The sequence below is a fragment of the Neomonachus schauinslandi genome, chromosome 7 (assembly GCF_002201575.2).
Source record: "Neomonachus schauinslandi chromosome 7, ASM220157v2, whole genome shotgun sequence".
Taxonomy (NCBI): Eukaryota; Metazoa; Chordata; class Mammalia; order Carnivora; family Phocidae; genus Neomonachus; species Neomonachus schauinslandi.
The window spans coordinates 92,283,984-92,296,769 of NC_058409.1; the positions used below are offsets into that span (position 1 = coordinate 92,283,984).

General features: G+C 41.3%; 1 protein-coding gene across 1 annotated transcript in view; it reads right to left on the minus strand.

Moving 5' to 3' along the window:
• The window catches only part of DOCK2 (dedicator of cytokinesis 2), a 412,121-nt gene that overhangs the window by 366,621 nt on the left and 32,714 nt on the right, over positions 1-12,786 (minus strand). The window contains exons 6-7 of the mRNA XM_021698161.2: positions 10,790-10,938; positions 5,631-5,766 (exon numbers count right to left, since the gene is read on the minus strand). Of these exons, the coding sequence (XP_021553836.1) occupies positions 5,631-5,766; positions 10,790-10,938 (285 nt within the window). The remainder of the gene's footprint in view (positions 1-5,630; positions 5,767-10,789; positions 10,939-12,786) is intronic.

The window sequence follows — 12,786 nt, forward strand, 5'->3', positions numbered from 1 at the left end:
AAACACATTGACAACAGTACAATAATAGTGGGGGACTTTAACACCTCCCTCACTGAAATGGACAGATCATCCAAGCAAAAGATCAACAAGGAAATAAAGACTTTAAATGACATACTGAAACAAATGGACTTCATAGATATATTCAGAACATTCCATCCCAAAGCAATAGAATACACATTCTTCTCTAGTGCCCATGAAACATTCTCCAGAATAGATCACATCCTAGATCACAAGTCAGGTCTCAACCGGTACCAAAAGACTGGGATCATTCCTGCATATTTTCAGACCACAATGCTTTGAAACTAGAACTCAATCACAAGAGGAAAGTCAGAAAGAACTCAAATACATGGAGGCTAAAGAGCATCCTACTAAACAATGAATGGGTCAACCAGGAAATTAGAAAAGACGTAAAAATATTCATGGAAACAAATGAAAATGAAAACACAACTGTTCAAAATCTTTGGGATGCAGCAAAGGTAGTCCTAAGAGGAAAGTACATAGCAATACAAACCTTTCTCAAGAAACAAGAAAGGTCTCAAATACACAACCTAAGCCTACACCTAAAGGAGCTGGAGAAAGAACAGCAAATAAAGCCTAAACCCAGCAGGAGAAGAGAAATAATAAAGATCAGAACAGAAATCAGTGAAATAGAAACCAAAAGAACAGTAGAACAGATCAACGAAACTAGGAGCTGGTTTTTTGAAAGAATTAACAAGATTGATAAACCCCTGGCCAGACTTATCAAAAGGAAAAGAGAAAGGACCCAAATAAATAAAATCATGAATGAAAGAGGAGAGATCACAACCAACACCAAAGAAATACAAACAATTGTAAGAACATATTAGGAGCAACTATATGCCAGCAAATTAGATAATCTGGAAGAAATGGATGCATTCCTAGAGATGTATAAACTACCAAAAGTGAACCAGGAAGAAATAGAAAACCTGAACAGACCTATAACCACTAAGGAAATTGAAGTAGTCATCAAAAATCTCCCAAGAAACATGAGCCCAGGGCCAGATGGCTTCCCAGGGGAATTCTACCAAACATTTAAAGAAGAATTAATACCTATTCTTCTGAAACTGTTCCAAAAAATAGAAATGGAAGGAAAACTTCTAAACTTGTTTTATGAGGTCACCATTACCTTGATCCCCAAACCAGACAAAGACCCCATCAAAAAGGAGAATTACAGACCAATATCCTTGATGAACATGGATGCAAAAATTCTCACCAAAATACTAGCCAATAGGATCCAACAGTACATTAAAAGGATTATTCGCCACGACTAAATGGGATTTATCCCTGGGCTGCAAGGTTGGTTCAACATCTGCAAATCAATCAAGGTGACACAAGACATTAATAAATGAAAGAATAAGAACCATATGATCCTCTCAAGAGATGCAGAAAAAACATTTGACAAAGTACAGCATCCTTTCTTGATTAAAACTCTTCAGAGTATAGGGATAGAGGGTACATACCTCAATATCCTAAAAGCCATCTATGAAAAACCAACAGCGAATATCATTCTCAATGGGGAAAAACTGAGAGCTTTCCCCCTAAGGTCAGGAACACGGCAGGGATGTCCACTATCACCACTGCTATTCAACATAGTACTAGAAGCCCTGGCCACAGCAATCAGACAACAAAAAGAAATAAAAGGCATCCGAATCGACAAAGAAGAAGTCAAACTCTCACTCTTTGCAGATGATATGATACTTTATGTGGAAAACCCAAAAGACTCCACCGCAAAACTGCTAGAACTCACACAGGAATTCAGTAAAGTGGCAGGATATAAAATCAATGCAGGAAATCGGTGGCATTCCCATACACTAACAATAAGACAGAAGAAAGAGAAATTAAGGGGTTGATCCCATTTACAATTGCACCCAAAACCATAAGATACCTAGGAATAAATCTAACCAAAGAGGCAAAGAATCTGTACTCAGAAAACTATAAAATAGTCATGAAAGTAATTGAGGAAGACACAAAGAAATGGAAAAATGTTCCATGCTCATGGACTGGAAGAACAAATATTATGAAGATGTCAATGCTACCTAGAGCAATCTACACATTCAATGCAATCCCTTTCAAAATACCATCCACTTTTTTCAAAGAAATGGAACAAATAATCCTAAAATTTGTATGGAACCAGAAAAGACCCCAAATAGCCAGAGGAATGTTGAAAAAGTAAAGCTGGTGGCATCACAATTCCGGACTTTAAGCTCTATTACAAAGCTGTCATCATCAAGACAGTATGGTACTGGCACAAAAACAGACACACAGATCAATGGAACAGAATAGAGAGCCCAGAAATGGACCCTCAACTCTATGGTCAACTAATCTTTGACAAAGCAGGAAAGAACGTCCAATGGACAAAAGACAGTCTCTTCAACAAATGGTGTTGGGAAAATTGGACAGGTACATGCAGAAGAATGAAACTGGACCATTTCCTTACACCACACACAAAAATAGACCCAAAATGGTTGAAAGACCTAAATGTGAGACAGCAATCCATCAAAATCCTAAAGGAGAACACAGTCAGCAACCTCTTCGACCTCAGCCACAGCAACTTTGTCCTAGAAACATCACCAAAAGCAAGGGAAGCAAGGGCAAAAATGAACTATTGGGACTTCATCAAGATCAAAAGATTTTGCACAGCAAAAGAAACAGTCAACAAAACCAAAAGACAACCAACAGAATGGGAGAAGATATTTGCAAATGATATATCAGATAAAGGGCTAGTATCCAAAATCTATAAAGAAGTTATCAAACTCAACACCCAAAGAACAAATGATCCAATCAAAAAATGGGCAGAAGACATGAACAGACATTTTTCCAAAGACAGCCAAATGGCCAACAGACACATGAAAAAGTGCTCAACATCGCTCAGCATCAGGGAAATCCAAATCAAAACCTCAATGAGATACCACCTCACTCCAGTCAGAAGGGCTAAAATTAACAAGTCAGGAAATGACAGATGTTGGCGGGGATGCGAAGAAAGGGGAACCCTCCTCCACTGTTGGTGGGAATGCAAGCTGGTGCAGCCACTCTGGAAAACAGTATGGAGGTTCATCAAAAAGTTGAAAATAGAGCTACCGTATGACCCGGCAATTGCACTACTGGGTATTTACCCCAAAGATACAAATGTAGTGATCCAAAGGGTTATGGGCACCCCGATGTTTATAGCAGCAATGTCCACAATAGCCAAACTATGGAAAGAGCCAACCTGTCCATCAAAATTGAATGGATAAAGAAGATGTGGTATGTATATGCAATGGAATATTATGCAGGCATCAAAAGGAATGAAATCTTGCCATTTGCAATGATGTAGATGGAACTGGAGGGTATTATGCTGAGTGAAATAAGTCAATCAGAGAAAGACATATGTCATATGATCTCAGTGATATGAGGAATTCTTAATCTCAGGAAACAAACTGAGGGTTGCTGGAGTGGTGGGGGGTGGGAGGGATGGGGTGGCTGGGTGATAGACATTGGAGAGTGTATGTGCTATGGTGAGCACTGTGAAGTGTGCAAGACTGTTGAATCACAGATCTGTACCTCTGAAACAAATAATACATTATATGTTAAAAAAAAAAAAAAAGAAGAAGATAGTAGGAAGGGAAAAATGACGGGGGGGAAATCGGAGGGGGAGATGAATCATGAGAGTCTATGGGCTCTGAGAAACAAACTGAGGGTTCTAGAGGGGAGGGGGTGGGTAGATGGGTTAGCCTGGTGATGGGTATTAAAGAGGGCACGTACAGAATGGAGCACTGGGTATTATATGCAAACAATGACTCATGGAACACTACATCAAAACTAATGATGTAATATGTGGTGATTAACATAACATAATAAAATAAAATAAATAAAATTAAAAATTCATTTAAGGAAATGAAAAGGCTAGGCACAGACTGGGAAAATATATTCACAAAGCATATATCTGATAAAGAATCTGTATTCAGAATATACAAATATACAATTGTATTTAGAACATACAAAGAGTTTCTACAACTCAGTGATAAAAAAAATCAACCCAGTTAAAATGGGTAAAATATTTGAACAGACTCTTCACAAAAAAAAGGATACAAATGGCCATGGCCAGTAAGCACGTGAAGAGACAGATGCTCAACATCACTAGTCATTCAGAGAAATGCAAATTAAAACCACAATAAGATACCACCACACAACCACTAGAATGGCTAAAGTTAAGAGACAGGCAAGACCAAGTGTTGAAAGAATGCAGAGCTACTGGAACTCTCACATACTACTGATGGGAATGCAAAATTGTACAGCCCTTTTGGAAATAGTATGGCAGTCTCTTAAAATGTTGAACATACACGAATCATAGGATCCAGCAACCCTACTATCAGGTATTACTTAAAAAGAATGAAAATATATGTCTGCACAGATGTTTGCAAATGTTCTTAGCATTACTAATTATATAGGCCCCAGGTGGAAACAACCCACATGTCCAACAATGGACAACTAGTTGATGGTACAGCAACTCAACAATAAAAAAAAAAGTAATATATACAACATGAACCTCAAAAAACCATGCTGAGTAAAATAAGTCAAACACAAAAACCATATGATTTCATTTATATGAAACTCTAGAAGAGGCAAAAGTGTAATCACAAAAAACAAATTAGGGATTGCCTGGGCCTGGAGATTGGGAAAGGGGATCAATGACAAGGGGACTCAAAAAAACTTTCAGGGTGACACAACTGTTGATATCGTGATTATGGTGGAGTTGACTCAACACTATACCTTAGTAAGATTCAGTAGACTGTAGTTCATAAAGAATTAATTTTGTGTGAAATTATCTTAATAAAACTAAAAACAAAGTTGTTTTCAAATAATACACAGTGGCTAAAATGATTTTTTTAATCGTAAGTCAGATTATGTTAAATTTGAAAAAAAAAGTTTCCTTGAACTCTTTTGTTGGCTTTCCACCATACTTGGGATAACATCTTAACTCTTTTCCGTGACACCTCTGGCCCTGCGAGAGCTGGCTTTTGCTCCCTACCTCTCCAAATCATTGCTTACACTTTCCTACTGCTCATCATGTCCCATCCACACTGGTCTTTCTACTCCTTGAACATTGAGAACACAGTCCTACCTCAGGGCCTTTTCACTTACTGTTCCCTCTGCCTACAACACTTTGTCCCTAGGTCTTCCCAGGCCTGGTGACTTCATATTATTCAAGTGTCAACTCAGATGTCTCTTCTGAGAGAGGCCTTTCTTGATGGTACCTTTTAAAATAGCTCCTGATTCACATAACCCTAGCTTATTGCCTTTTAGAGACTTAACACCATCTGGAATTAATTTGTCCATTTATTTATTTACTTCTTATTGCCTTTCTTCTTTTCCCCTCTCTGGAATATAAAATCTCCATGAGAACAGGAAACTTGCCTTACATTAAACTACCTGTGGGATAGACGCAGAATGAATTACAGACCCGAGTACAAAAACACAATAAAATGCATGTGGTTACTGATCATCTCAGGTCATAGGACAGATATCTCCTTGAATAATAGAGTCTGGTTAATTAGCCTATTATTTAAAGTTTATGATGTATATGAAGTATATGACTGCTATATGACTGCCAAAGCCTATTTTACAAAGCTCACCATTTCTTCCTTGATGCGCTCTGTGATTTTATCAGTCGCTTCCTCGTGTGCATGGAACAAGCTGATGACGCTGGTATTATCAGGGTCTAAGATATTTCCATCGTCATCTCTGACAATCAGATCAAGCTCAAGAATTCTGAAAAGCAAAAACAGAGGGTGAGGATAAATCAGGGGAGGCTTAAGCCTTTAAGATGTTGGTGAGAAGTTTATACCAGAAAGTTCTCCTGGTCTCTGAGAATTGCAGACTTCCATGGAACAGCTCTACACCAACAGCCTTGCACACAGCTGTGAGGCATACTGGTATAGTTCAGCCTTTTTGGGTGGTACTGTGGCAGTGTATATTAAGTTTGCTTAAAATGTATATCTCCTGCGATACTGAATCTAGAGAAACATCCACATTTGAGCGAGAACTTGTATTACAGCATTGCTTGCATCAGCAAAATGTTGAACAAAACCACAATGTCTGTCAAAGGGAGAATAGCTAAGTAAACTGTGACCTGTAATGGAATTCCATGTAGCAGTGCTTAACAAATATGATATAGCTTTAATATGTTTAATGATATATCTCAGTGAAAAAAATAAAGTATGGAAAGATGCATACACTAGGTTAATATAAACAAATAAACCGAGCCAGATATATTGTCAGGATGCATGTACATGAATGAAAAGAAAAAAGAGAAGGGTTTGGACAAAAAGTGCCAAACCACCAATACTACCAACAGGGGTACCTGTGAGGAGGGGTAGGACTCTGGGACCAAAAGGGGCGGAGGGGTCAAAGGAGACATGTGCCTTATCTTAAGTTGTTTTACAATGTGATATGATATAATATAATATAATATAATATAACATAATATAATATAATAAAATATAATATAACATATAGCAGAGAAGGTATTCATATGTTATCTATTCAACATTTTGAACACAGTTGCTGGGGAAAAAAATCTCAGATATATTGCTCGTTATCCACAGCTTACTCTTTAGCTCTTTGACTTCCAGGCCACAAGCTTTCCCCTGCTTGGTACTGATTTGTTTCAACTGCATCTGTCATTCTGATTGACACCAATGATACTTAATAACAGCAAACATACAGCACTTGCGGTAAGCTCACATACGTTAAATGTTTTATGTATATTAATGCATTTTATGTACTATTAATACCTCCATTTTACAAATGAGGAAAGACCAAAGATATGGGGGCTAATTAATTTGCTCAAGATCACATAGCTAGTTAAAAAGTAATGTGGCATCCTGGTCTGTACTCTTAACCTCTACAGTATACTTTCTAGATGGGAGGCACTTAGGAGCAGTACTGGATTAGGGGACCAAGGGTAGGTTTGCAGAGGCCTGGATTTGAAGCTGCTTTTGCACTTGATGTTGAGACAGAGGACCTCGCTGTCCATACAAAGAAGGTAGGGGGAAGTGGGCTGATGAAGACTCTGAGAAGGCCAACAGTGGTCCTACTAGGCACCATTATTGAGTACCAGATTCTGGAAGGCAGCAAGGACAAATGAAGGAGACTGTTTCCATCTCTTATTTGAAAACCAGATTGAGAAGCACATCTCTCATCTCATCCAAATGCAAACAGAAGGGAGCCAAGGTTCACCCGTTTGTCCACATTGATTAGGAAATTAACTTCCAACTAGATATGACTCATAATGTTGCACAGCCATGCTGCCAAACGGGCAATGCTAAGGGGGAATAAATGCTTTCAACTAATGCTGAGCAGAGACTCGCGTGACCTCAGAAAAGATGGAGCATAGCCAATACATAATTTAATGCCAAGATCTCTCTAGCTCTTTTTCTTCAAAATTTATCAAAGTGGATTCGGTTCTAAAATGTATGAATAAAACCTTCTTTAGGGTCCAGCTATCTTGGGATTTGGGGGAGTCATTTGAGGATTCCTCACTCCTTGGAGACCAAGGAGCTTGCCCATTATTGGTCTCACGTGGAATTTCAGAAGCTTTAGTAGTTACAGCCCAGGACTGTCAGAAGTCCCATAACCCAGGGTTAGGAAAGGCTGTCTCCCAATTGAACAGCAGACCATTTACTTTGGAGAAATGAGCATTCTAACATTCTCTCCTCAGAGGTAGTCCCACACTGCTCTCTTCTGTTTGAGAAAGTGATAAGATGAACCCAAAACAAGGGCAGGGGAAGAAGTCTCTACCATATGAATTTTTCAAAAACAAAAACATTTTAATAGTAATGAAAACAGAAATGGCTCCTTCTGTGGTTCCTGATCATCCTCTGGACAAATCCAAACTCCTTTATTTGGCACTTAGGCCTTTAAGGTTCCAGCCCCAGTCTGCCTTCCTCTCCATGTTCATGTTAATCTCTGAGCTCCTCCCTCATTCTCCCCCCACCCCCAATTTCTTTACCTAATAATTCCCACTAGTCTTGTTAGATTCCAGGCAGATGTCAGCCACCTCCCTGCCTCCCCCTGCCCTCTTGTCTGTGCTTCCTGCTCTTGGGAAAGGCATGACTTCCTACTCCACTGTCTGTTCACTTCTCTCTCTCCCATATTAACCTACACTGTCCTTGGAGGCAATAGAATGCAGTAATAGTTAAGCACTTGAACTCTGGAGCCAAGCTATTGGTTCAAATTTCAGTCATCTGGGGCAAAATGACCTAATCACTCTGTGAGCCTTATTTCCGTCAACTGAGAAATAGGGATGATAATAGTACTTACCTACTTCATAGAGTCATCATGAGATTTAACTGAATTAATGTATGGAAAGTGCTTAAAACAGCACCTGGCAGATAGTCACCACTCAGTAAGTTATTCTTAATTCTCTGCTTGCTTTTTGTTGTTGAGATAGCAGCTGTAGTTTGTAAATATCTGTGTCCTCGAGGCCTAGCAGGTGCTCAACAAAAGTTTGAGGTCTGAATGAAGGAACAAAGTGAATGATGGGAGAAATAGGCTGATTCTGGTCAGTCCTCCAGCCCTAAATTCCCATCCATCATGCTTCCCTGACTCTCACAGGAAGCCATCCACCCCATATTAGAGCTCTGAGCTCCAAACACGCCAAGCTGGTGATAACTGAAGGTGTCCAAATCTCCCTCCCTTCCAGCTAAGTCATCAGGGAAGGGAGTGAAGAAGCAAGGGGCTCCCTAGCTCAGGGTCTCCGTTTCCAAGGATGCCTCTCACTTCCCCAAAGGGAAGTGACTGAAACCAGAAGCACAGGGCTGGTCCAAACAATGCTGCAGAGGCACCGCTGACCTGGGGAGGACCCTCTCCTCCTCCTTCTCCCATCACCACCATTCATGCACTCATCCAGCTATCATTCACTGAGCACCTCCCGTGTGCAGACCCTGTTCCTGACACAGAGAGGTAAATTAGATAGCCACTGTCTTATAGGGTTCCCATCACAGCAGGGGAGACAGGCCAGTAAGGAGGTGATTACTGTGGAGGGTGCTAAGGGCCTGCAAGAGCACCTCACCCAGCCAGGGGTGGGTAGGGGAAAATCAGAGAAAGATTCCTACGAGCGGTGACCATTTCTTCCAACCTTGGCCTTTTTTCTTAGGATGAAGAAACAACATCTGAAGGTCACAGAGGCCATTACTGCAAAGCAGCTAATCTCCCTTGATACTCACACTCCCAGCTGTGACCATTCCCAGCTAACGATGTCACCACACCAGTGGCGGCAGCAGCTGTGTGGCAAACCCTTCCTGTCACTTTGGGATGATGTGCATTATGAGCAGATTTGGACACGCTTGCCAGCCGCCAGCAGAAGAACCAGCAGAGGGACTAGGCTCCTGGGATGGGAAGCAGCTGTAAGCTGGACCCGTTTACTTTCCTAGTGCCTATGGATCTTCTTCCTAGTGCATACGACAAAGGCAAGAAAGCCTGGCTGCTGGGAAATTTCCTTCTTATCGCCTTAAATGGGCTCTTTCTACTTCCCCCTTGGGCCTTATGGCCCAGGCTTCTGACCCATTTCACAATCTTCTAAACTTGCCATGCTCTCTCATGCACTCCTACCTTCCTTTTCTTTTTTTTTTTTTCCTACTTAATACTTCTTTATCTTTCAAAATTCCCCTCAGGGTTACCTCCTTCAGGAAGCCTTCCTTGACTTTCTTCTCCACATTGAATTAAGAGTACTCTTGTTTTATAAGCCATCAAACTTACCACAATACATATTAGCAGTTGGCCTGTAGCTTACTCCTAACCAGACTGTGGTTCCTTAGCAGACAAGAGCTTTTATTTCTAGAGCTTCAACAGCTAGCAAGGTATCAGACCAATCATAAGTGTTCAAGACATGTTTGTTGTTGGGATGAATAAGCAAATGAGTAGGATTTAGAGGTCATCCAAATAACCAGGAGGGAGGAGTTCTCAAATGCATCCAGGTAGCATAGTGGCGGACCTATGGACTCTGGAGCCAGATTGCTTGGGTCTAAATTCTGGTTCGGCCATTAATAGCCATGTGATTCTGGACAAATTACTTGGCCTCTTTAAGGGCCTTAGTTTCTTCATCTGAAAACAAATGTGGACAATAAAACTGCATGCCCCATAGAGTTATAAGAATTAAATAAGACACTGAATGTAAAACATGTAGCATCAAGCCTGGTACATAATAAGCTTGGATTAAGTGTTACTTGTAATATTATTATCACTACTATTATTATCAGGGGGTTGTCCTGCCTCAAAAAGTTGTCTCATGTTCTCTTTAACTTAAAAGCATTCAAACTCCAAACACTTTCTGCTTCTTCCCTTTTGAGGAAACACTTTTGTAACTATGCATATGAGTTAGCTGATGGCATGTGGCTTGGATAATTTAGGATGGGGGAAGGGACATTAAGTCTCACACTGGGATTTAAGGAAGAGTTTTGTAAGTGCAGAAGTAAAATGACAACTAAGCCAAAAGTGAACCAGCATGATTGTGCTCCCCAGCCCCTCAGAAGTAGGTTAAATGAGTGTCCTAAATCTCTCAGCCCAGTAATAACCACTGCATAAGCAAGCCCTCTCTCTGCTTGCATGTCCCTAGGTCCCACGGGGGTGATAAGAAAGGCACACAAGCACTGAGTTGGTAACAGCCTTCTCTCAAATAGAAAGTGGCAAACAACGCATCTAAAAATGAAACCAAGTTTCTCTGGAGGGAGACAGGGAAGAAGGGGGGTAGGTAGGAGAAGAGAGCATTTTTTCTGAGAAAAGAGAGACTTACTTGTTGCCATAGTCAATTTTAGATGTGACTTTCTGCTTCAGTTCCTTCAGCTCATCCTTGGGCAGAGTTCCTGAGAGGAGCTGGGACCGCCACTCCATCAGGTCATACATCATGGACTGCACCTGCATGAACCGTTCCTTTTTGCTGGCCTACAAGACAGGAAACAGTGCACAGTCACATGGACCGAGGGTGTGTTGGCATCTATGTGGCAAACTGTGTCAAAGTCAGTCAAGCATGTTCAGGGGCCATGACATGGACATCTCTCCTGGCCCCTACCCAGCTATCAATGGATTGGGCGGTAGTCTCCATCATCCACATATTTCCTCCCGCTGGGCCACAGAGACTTCCAGAAATGAAAGTGATAATCCTAATCACTTCTTGGCTAAAGAAAGCATGATCTCTGGACCGCCATCAGAAAAGATACTCATTGAGCAGAAATGCCATGAATATCTGCTGTAACGCAGGTCCCAGAGATCAAGCTCTTTAAGGCTGGGAACCAGGACCATTTTTCTGGTGATAAAGGCCTATTTCTAGGGCAGCATTCCCCCACATGTGACGTGTACAACCTGTGGGACACAATGGCTTTGGTGATACAAAGACCCAATGTTAAATAACACAGACCCATATGGTGATTCTCCTTCCATCCTTGTAGAAAGGAAGGAGAAAGGTGCAGTTTCATGGTAATATGTCTTTTTTTTAAAGATTTTATTTATTTATTTCTTTGACAGAGAGAGACACAGCGAGAAAGGGAACACAAACAGGGGGAGTGGGAGAGGGAAAAGCAGGCCTCCTGCTGAGCAGGGAGCCCGATGCCGGGCTCGATCCCAGGACCCTGGGATCATGACCTGAGCTGAAGGCAGATGCTTAACGACTGAGCCACCCAGGCACCCTTCATGGTAATATGTCTTTAACCCCTCTTTCACGTTTGTCAATTCCTTTTTTTAACAAAGAGAGAGAGGTCTTGAGCTCAGAGCTTTTGACAGGTACTATAGCAAGCATTTAATAACATTGCCTTGTTTTCATTGTTTTCATTTGAATAATGTTCTTCTAATCATGCCAAGCACTTTTGGTTTTCCATTTGGGAAAGCATACACACACACACACACACACACACACACACACACATATGTATTTGTCCTTTGTCCCCAGTTCTTGGCACACAGCTCCTAAAGCCCTTGAAATTTCCTGAGTGATAAGAGCCTCTTTTCTTATTCATAATGGGCTCCTTTTGACCATACCTGAGTTTATGCTAATGACATGACTCTTGGTGGCCCCCTCCACAGCTTCTGGATGGGAAGCTGGATGTCAGAGGAATCTACCATGTGATTAGAGAGTTGGAACTTTCAGCCCCACTCCCGTCCCCCTTCCCCTTCAAGGAAGGGAGAGAGGCTGGGGATGGAGTTCAATCACCCCCTTCCCCTTCGAGGAAGGGAGAGAGGCTGGGGATGGGGAACTTTCAGCCCCACTCCCTTCCCCCTTCCCCTTCAAGGAAGGGAGAGAGGCTGCGGATGGAGTTCAATCACCAATGTCCAAAGATTTCAACAATCATGCCTATGTAATGAAACTTTGATTAAAACTTTCAATCAACAAGGTTCAAGGAGCTTCCCAGATAGTGAACATATCTATGTGCAGGGAAAGCGGCATGCCGAGAGAAGGCATGGAAGCTCTGTGCTCAACCCCACCCTACTTCCCTTACCTGTGTATCTCTTCCATTTGGCTGTTCCTGCATCGTAGTCTTTTTTTTTAACATTTTTTTATTTTTATTTTTTAAGATTTTATTATTTATTTGACAGAGAGACACAACGAGAGAGGGAACACAAGCAGGGGGAGTGGGAGAGGGAGAAGCAGGCTTCCCGCTGAGCAGGGAGCCTGACGCGGGGCTCGATCCCAGGACTCTGGGATCATGACCTGAGCCGAAGGCAGACGCTTAATGCCTGAGCCACTCAGGTGCCCCTAAACACTTTTTTTAAAAAGATTTTATTTAATTATTTGAAAGA